General features: G+C 37.6%; 1 protein-coding gene across 1 annotated transcript in view; it reads left to right on the plus strand.

Annotated features, from left to right (window-relative positions):
* Window positions 1-7475, plus strand: part of CAMK2D (calcium/calmodulin-dependent protein kinase II delta) — a gene marked incomplete at its 5' end in the record, with an annotated part of 48858 nt that extends 41383 nt beyond the window's left edge. Inside the window, 5 exons of the mRNA XM_010082089.1 lie at window positions 56-131; window positions 855-949; window positions 2202-2430; window positions 6566-6615; window positions 7146-7475. Of these exons, the coding sequence (XP_010080391.1) occupies window positions 56-131; window positions 855-949; window positions 2202-2430; window positions 6566-6572 (407 nt within the window). The remainder of the gene's footprint in view (window positions 1-55; window positions 132-854; window positions 950-2201; window positions 2431-6565; window positions 6616-7145) is intronic.
* Window positions 7476-8351: the final 876 nt, after the last annotated feature.

Consider the following 8351-nt stretch of genomic DNA (forward strand, 5'->3'; position numbering starts at 1 on the left):
TGTCACCTTCCACGTTGCCTTCCATTTTAAGAGCTGTATTTGTCTCTCCCTCTAGCTCGTAAGCAGGAGATTATCAAGGTTACTGAGCAGTTGATTGAAGCTATCAACAACGGTGACTTTGAAGCTTACACGTAAGTTTTCTCATTTTGGAGGGAGTGAGGAGAGTTGATATATTTCAAACTGTATATGTAAATATGCATATTTATATATGATTGTGTGTGTTTGTATTTATGGATTGTTGAAGTTAATTCTCAGGTGCCCCCAAGAAACAGAGGACATTGATTGCTGTTTTACCCTGGCTTTACACAAGCCTGGCTGACAATTTCAGAGGAGGTGCCTGGTGTAAATCCAGTGTACTACTCTGCCAAGACAGGATCATGATCATTAAAGCCTCTGTTGTCTGAATGTCAAGTGGAAACTTATTCCAAACTCTTATCTAAATTTTGTCAGTTAAAAAAAAAATTAAATCTTGCTTAAATAATGGTGTGAGACATTAAAAATACCCTTTGTATTGTGCAGAAGCAGTTGTCAGAGTTAAAAGTAAAAATTCCTAGTTGTAATACCACTGACTCATGGGGCCATCTTCGGCAGCCTTTCTTTTGGTCAAAAGATGATTTATATGAAATCTAGTCCATCTGAAGTAAGCTGCCAAAATTGCTAATTTCAGTGAAACCAGAACCACATATTAATGTGAATTAATAGAATTATCTCCCCGTTTAAGTTCTGTTCCTTTCCAGTACGATGTCACAGGTAAGTAAAACGTTGGATGAGAACAAGGAAATTTTGAAAGTAATCCCTCTAACATTGTGTTACATAATTGCATGTGTTAAGTACAGAATTTGTTTTTTCCACAGAAAAATCTGTGATCCAGGCCTTACATCTTTTGAACCTGAAGCTTTGGGTAATCTAGTAGAAGGGATGGACTTTCACCGGTTTTACTTTGAAAATGGTAAACATTCCTTTTTCGTCTCTGTGAATCTTCATCTGTTCCTTGTGTTTGTGTTTCTCTGGTCCAATCAGCATTTTCTGTTTGGGAGTTAGTTGATTTGGGCAGGGAAAAGAGGTGCTATTTTTTCATTCAGAGTTCTGCTATATATGTTTCTCCATTTCCGCTGCACTTATTCACACATCATAGGGCACCTTGGATAGCGGAGGAAAGTTTATAGTCAAGCTATATAAAAGAAAAAAACAAACAAACTGTAGATAAGTAATTCTCGTATGTTTTTTTTTCCATTGGGGGAAAGAGAACATCATGCTGTGAGTATACTTAAAAGAAAGGTCACTAAATCATGTGATTACAGTGATTGCAGCTAACAGCTAGCACTTGCAGTGCATGTGTGATATGTTGGGGAAGACATTGTAGTCACTCAGTCTGTACTGCTGAGGCTCTGATCAGGTGTCTCTTTTGTATTGGTTTCTGTATGCTTATATGTATATTTTTAATACATTTTTAAAAATATATTAAAACCTCAATATGTATGCTATATACCTATTAATCATGTTAGCTCTAAGAAAGAAAAATTACCCATAAAGTGGCTTTAATAAAGTTTTGGAGGATCAGGTAATATAGGTAACCATTTTACAGCAGACATGACTCAAAAGACAATAAAATAGTGTAAATTAAGATATCGCCCCATCCAGTAATTTTTGAGAAATGTTGAAGCATAAAATGGGATTATTGTATTCCTAAATTCTCTTCCATTTCCAAAGCAGCATTATGTTTCTTTTCATTACCACTGCTTTTTCGTTTTCATTTATATCAGCACTTAATAAAATATGTCACAGGAGCAAGTTAAAAACTGAATTATTTTAACCGAAACATTAAGTGCAAATGTCAGTAGATGCTAGAGACACAGCAGTGAAACTCAACTACTGGGAACACTGAATTGGGAAGCTCAAGGTGGTGTGTGTCCCCCCTTTATTTAATCAATGTCTATTGTTTAACATGGGTTAAACAATATATACTGTTAAACATTTGTTTGGTTTCCTTATAGGAAAGGGGAAAACATTATGCTGTGACTGTGCTCATTTCTCAATGTACTTGAGTTAGTTGTCAGTAATGATTATCAGTAAACAATAATTATTACTTTATACCTGCTAAGCTTGATGTTTTTGTTTTGTAAGGTGGGGAGATGAGTTACTTTGGCTTACACAGAGAAAATTTAATTTATCCTTTGTGTGTGTGTGTGTTTGTTTCCTAGCTTTATCCAAAAGTAATAAGCCAATCCACACGATTATCCTCAATCCTCATGTCCACCTTGTGGGTGACGATGCTGCTTGCATTGCGTATATACGGCTCACACAGTACATGGATGGAAGTGGGATGCCAAAGACTATGCAGTCAGAAGAAACGCGGGTCTGGCACCGTCGCGATGGGAAATGGCAGAATGTTCACTTCCACCGTTCAGGGTCACCAACAGTACCTATCAAGTAAGAAACAATTCCGACCACAAGCTTAAACAATGTAGGTCAGACCAGATAGTCTAATAGCTGCTTTTGGCCTTAAAAATTATGAAACTGTTCTCTTGATGGTGTAATTTCTTGTGGTCATTTATGCAGTGTGTATTATATTCAGTAGTGTGCATATAGTATTGGTGCAAATATTTTTAAAATAATGCTTTTATTGTTGTTTTCAACTGTCATGTCCACTGATCCAACTCAGTCTCTGAACTGACAGCTTGAAGAGCAGAAAAATGTTTCAATGTAGATAAGGCTTGATCCAAGTCACACAAAACAGGATTGGAAAACCTGAAACAGAATTTCAGGAAGACCTGAAAAAATAAAAAGCAATAGGATACGTGGAGCTGTTAGAGCTGACTGGAAAGTCTCAAGGAAAAATGTATCATTTTTCTGAAAAATTGAAGTTTGAGTAGTATTTATTGTGAATTCCAGCCGTCTCTGGTTATTCAGGCCTGGTTACATTCACTGCAAGTTGATTTTGAGCCAGTTTACGTATTTACTTTGTAAATTAAGTCATACAAGTATCTATCGCATTCTTACCTCTTCCCACACTCCTTGCTTAACTGCCAAACAGTCTGATAGTTTTGACATCTATGTGGGTAAGCATCAGATCTCTTCCATCATCATTTTTCTCTTTTGTTCATTTGGTCATCTTTGCGTGCCCTCTCGTACCCTCGGAGTCATGCCGTGACTCAGCACGCACAAACGTGAATTCCTTGAGCCAGATTTTCTGCAGTGGAAATGACAACACGCTCATAGCTGCGATAACAAGATAAAGAGTCATGGCTTCTTCAAGAGGTTCTGCTCAAGTCCTTTGCTTTTCTTCTGCTTGTAGCCATCAGTAATGCTGCCGTGTCCCTCAGAGCCCAGCCTCACTGACTTCTCACTTAGGTAGGCTATTTCCAAATCAGACAGTACTGGTATGGGCCTTGGTTCAGGTGCAAGCCCTCTGTATAGGATATAATGACATTTGTGTGGTGTGTCTTCATGTGGGTAGTGGCTGAATTTCCCGGTGTGGATGATAAGGGCTTAGATTTCATCTTTCCAGTGACATCATGTTCCATAATTTACTGCTTGTGACACTATTCTGCCATATGAAATAATACTTTATCAAGTTAGGAACATGATAGAATGAAGATTTATATTTTATTTTAAAATGTTAAACCAATGGAAGCAGGAACTGCGTCGTCCTTTGATTTTCACATTCCAGCTGCACTGACAGTGTTTAAGCAGATAATATTGAAGGAGTAGTTACATTTTCGTGAAATGCAGTGTTATGCAGGTTTTTGATGTTACAGAGTTTTTTGTCAAGGTGTCTGACCTGGCTATGTCTAGAGCCAAAAAGCATAAGTGAAACAGGTTCACCTGTCCCAGTGCATCCTGCACATTCAGTGTTCATAGCAGAGTGGCATGAATTGGACTGGAAAATTATTTAATCTTTTCCTTGGAGGTTTTGTTTTCCCTCTTTTTTTAAGAAGGGTTTTTTTAGGGGGGAGGTGACTTTTTTTTTTTTTTAGCTTAACTAAATTTGTAGGAAACAATCCTAAAGAAAAAAAGGTAATTTATGACACTCGGACACCAACAGCAGAAGGCAACAAAATAGCCATCATATTACTATTTTAATGGAAGATTACAGGAATTATTGGGCAAATTCTATAATAATTATTCCAGTATAGAGATATACTGAATACCTTCTGCAGCTTTTTTTTTGAGGCACAGTGTTGTAACAGGAGCCTCAGTACTTTGTTCTTGTAACGTGTACATGTGTGATGGGCTGCTGCGTGCTGGGACACACGCTGCTTCTACGGACATTTGTCAGAGGTAGTTTCTCTGGAATATAAAGGGCAGGCACTGTGCATCTAGCTGCCACAGAGAAACTCCTGACCCTTCACACTGCACGTTTCAAGGGAATGCAGTCATTCATAGAGATCTGGGATTTGCCTTACAGAAGCAGTGGCAGTATTTAGGACTCGTGTAATGTCAGTTCTTTACGGCTGCTCCTGCTCTCTAGTAAAGGTAAGGTTTTATACGACTGCTAAGAATGGAAGGAGAAAAAGCTGAGAGGTAGTTTTTTTCAGACTGCAGGATTGTGTCTATGTCAGTGGGTGTTCTGAGCCTATGGGGTCAGACAGAGGAGATTTCAGGATTGCGAGAGTGTTGTATCCAAGCTGAAAAGGTCACAGAGGAGGAGTAGCGGCTCAAAGCCTTAGAGCATGGCTTAGGCTTAAGGAGAGATGCTCCAAGATTGCAATATAGCCCTAGATACGTGGACCCTCTGTAGCACTGGCAGCAGTGTCACATAAATCCTTTACCTAATCCTTACCTTGAACTCAGAGGGCTTTTTTGGACTTGCTCATATCACTGTTCTAAAATAGCATTCATTTGCTGGTTAGAAGCCTTACTTTCCAGTCTAAGTGTAGTCGTATTCATTGTGTCCTTGATGATTCTTATTTCATCATTGTTCTCCTGTATTGGGGATCGGTATGCAGACATGAGCTGTTTTGTATGAAGGCTGATTCTGGTACCCCTGTTCTCGTAGGGTAAATAAACAATGCTAACTTGGTTGGCTTTGTTCGATAGCATCTTCCTTTTTCCTGGCTACCTTAATATAAGCTCCTCACTGTCTTTTTTGGTTTGAGGTTTGTCTTTTCATTAGCTTGAGTTCTTCTGAAATCCTGCATACAATTATGGTCAGGACTTAATTTAACTTCCCAATGTCTTTCTTTTAGCTGTTGAGAATGCCACACCTGCTATGTATGTTCTGGCATGATTTTGTCATCTGCATCGCATTTGCAGATCATCTAGCACAGCCGTGTATTTATCCTCAACTGTCATTTCCAACCAATGACTATACAGAAACTTTCCTGAGTGTGCAGCTTTGCACTTCCTATTATTACATGTAATATTTCTGGGTTACCTAGTCCTCAAGGTTATTTGGGTCTTCTTGCACAATATTCCTATTTTCCCTTGTATTTATAGTTCCTTCCACCTAAGTGTAAGAATAGTACATGAAATCAGTTGTACCGCTTATGCTCAGGTCATTGGCAAAGGCTGGAGAGTCTCCTGTAGGCTGATAGTTCCCCTTTCAGCCCAAGCATTGTCATTTTTCTTTTTGTGATTTTACGTATTCTTCCCTCAATCCTCATCTTCTCAAGTTTAACTGGTAGATTCCCATGTAGTGCCATGCCAGAACTCGCCTTCTGCAGCCTATTCTGACCATCTTTTAGACTGTCTTGAACTTCACCTTTACTTTTCCCAATCAGAGCAGCAGAGTACTAATAACTCAATTTTGGAAAACTTCAGAAGAAATTTAATTAAAATGTTGTTCCAGATTATCCTTTGTTTCTTTTCTTGTATTTGAAATGTATACAGTCTACAGCTATTTATTTAATTCTTACAAATGCACAGTAGTTAATAATGGCACTTCCATAGCAAAAAAAAATCTTGCACATAATGTCTGAAGAAGAATCACAAATCTAATAAACTTCCAAAAGCAATTATAGCTGTGATTTGCTTTTGCAAACATAGTATCCTAGACTGTGTCAAATCAGTTGCTGCAAGCACAGTAGCGTATTTGTTTTCAGGACTACAGTGATGAGTGTGCATAAATCTAAGGAGAGAACTGAGCTCGTTGGTAGCTATAGGTATATGGAAATGTTTCCTTATGGCAGATAACTTATTTGGAAATGAAAATGAGCAAAAATGTATATTTGGTTTATAAATAAACTTTATTTGTATTTTTTGCTTTGAATCAGACCAGACAAACTTTGATTTCTGTCTTGTCCCTTGTTTCTCTCTATTTGAGTGATATGACTGATGGTAGGAAATCTCTCTCTGTATTCCTTGTTCTTAAGAACTTGTGCTGATGTGTTTCTGCAGAGCTGTGTCTGCATATACATGAAGAGGGGACCTGCATGATACAGGCAGTCAAAGGGCTGTTGGACCTAAAACTGACTTCCAAACCTAAATTCAGACCTGAGGGTCCCAGACCTGAGGGTCCCAGGCTTATATTCCCTCATTTATCACACCTTACACCTTCTTACATTTTTGTAAGTGAAATACTAAACAGCAGGAAGACTTAAGAGTTTGTTCTGTGTTTGTGCAGTGCCTAGCACAGCGGGATCCCAGTCATGACTTCGGCCTCTAGATGCTACGGTAATACAAATTATATTATAAGCTGAGTTAGTTAACTACCTGCTTACACATTCCTTTTCTTTAATTTTCTCTTGGCATATGGCTCTAGCATGTCTTGCATGTAATTGACATCTGATTCTTCCTTGCTACTTGGTTCAATGTTTTATGAGAATCTCAATCTGTGGCAGTGTCTGTGTGTAAAGGAAGTAGTTTAAACAGATTCTCATCTGAATTCTGCCCTCTCTCCTTTGAGAAGTTGATTAAGGCACTTTGGCTTCCTGCCTCAGTTTCCCTTTTTTATTTTAACAGCCTCTCTGGCATGTTGTAAAGATTGACAGTGTCTGTAAAGTGGTTTGAAAAATAAAAGAATGCTTTGCCTGGCATTTGTTGTTTTGGTTTTTTCCACTTGATTTTCCTCACAATATTGTATTAAATAATCCAGGGAAGATTTTTTTCTTTAATAGTATTGGCTAACACTTGAGCATGTATTGTTATCTGATGGTGATGCTACTTCAGTAATGGCAATCTGTTTTTTTTCTCCTTCCTCCTAGCTAAAAATATCAGCGGTGCCACTCTTGCATTTTCTGTACCCAACGCACCTGGTTGATTACCATCTTGGCCATCCCGTTCTCTTCATGCATGTTTCTGAGTGCATGAAGTTGTGAAGGTTCTTCATGTAACACATTTGTGATGCACCATGTTGCTGTATACTCCATCTGTACACTGTTAACATTTCAACAAAGGTGATGTTCCATGCAAATAGAGAATAACAAGGCATAAAAGACAAAATAAATATTTGATAGCAGTAGATACAGAATACATTTGTCACTTTCTCCATTTATGCCAAGTTTTGACAGATAACTTTAAAAACTTCTGTTTATTTAAAAAAAAAAAAAGAAAAAAGCAACAAAAAAAAAAAAGAAAAAGTACATTTTACCCTCTTTTTTTAAGAACTGTTTTTTGACTCTTCCTTTTCCCCTGAGTCCCTGGATTTTACTTTGGTTCTGGTAGGAATGGTTAGGATTTCCGCTGGCAGCTCTGTTACTGTAAAACAGATTTTTATTACAGCATGTAGATGGATGAAATCGCTGATAAATGTGGAAGTGATAATATCTTGGCTTTGTACCAGCTGAAGCCTTCTTAGTTTATTAGTCTGTGTAAACTGGAAAAATCTCATCCTTTGCTGGCTTGGTCAATTCAGAATTAACTGTTGATGTTTTGGCAAGCAAGCAGCTTCTTTTTTTCTTTTGAGTCTTTACCTTTGCTTTCTCACTATGCTAGCTGAAAATTTCTGTAGGATGATTAAGCAAAATTAAAAGTTGTAAGGAACTAAGTGATGATTGAAGGGGCAGTTTTTGAGGATTAAAATGGAAGAATAGAAAAAGATTCCCAGTGTCAGTTCAGAACACAGACTTTGTAACAGGGACTGTTTTTGCTTCCCTTATGTCGCTGTGAAAATATATCCTTGCAAGCATATAGGTTTATTCCCTTCCATTTTTAATAGAAAAATACAGGGATCAGTTACTTCTTTTTTTTTTTTTTTTTTGTTCATTGTTCTGTTACCAACAGGGCTAACTGTTTTCTGCAGTGCTGTATAGTGCATGGTATCTCAATCAATGTTCTTTTTAGCAGTCAAAAATTTACAACTCGGCAGCCTGAAGTTTTTAAAATGGAAAAGCTTCCTAATTTGTATAATTTCACCTTTATGTGTTGGTTACTAATCAAAAGCAGTTCTTACACATTTTGATGTTGTTACT

The sequence above is a fragment of the Pterocles gutturalis genome, unplaced genomic scaffold (assembly GCF_000699245.1).
Source record: "Pterocles gutturalis isolate BGI_N339 unplaced genomic scaffold, ASM69924v1 scaffold14044, whole genome shotgun sequence".
Lineage (NCBI taxonomy): Eukaryota > Metazoa > Chordata > Aves > Pterocliformes > Pteroclidae > Pterocles > Pterocles gutturalis.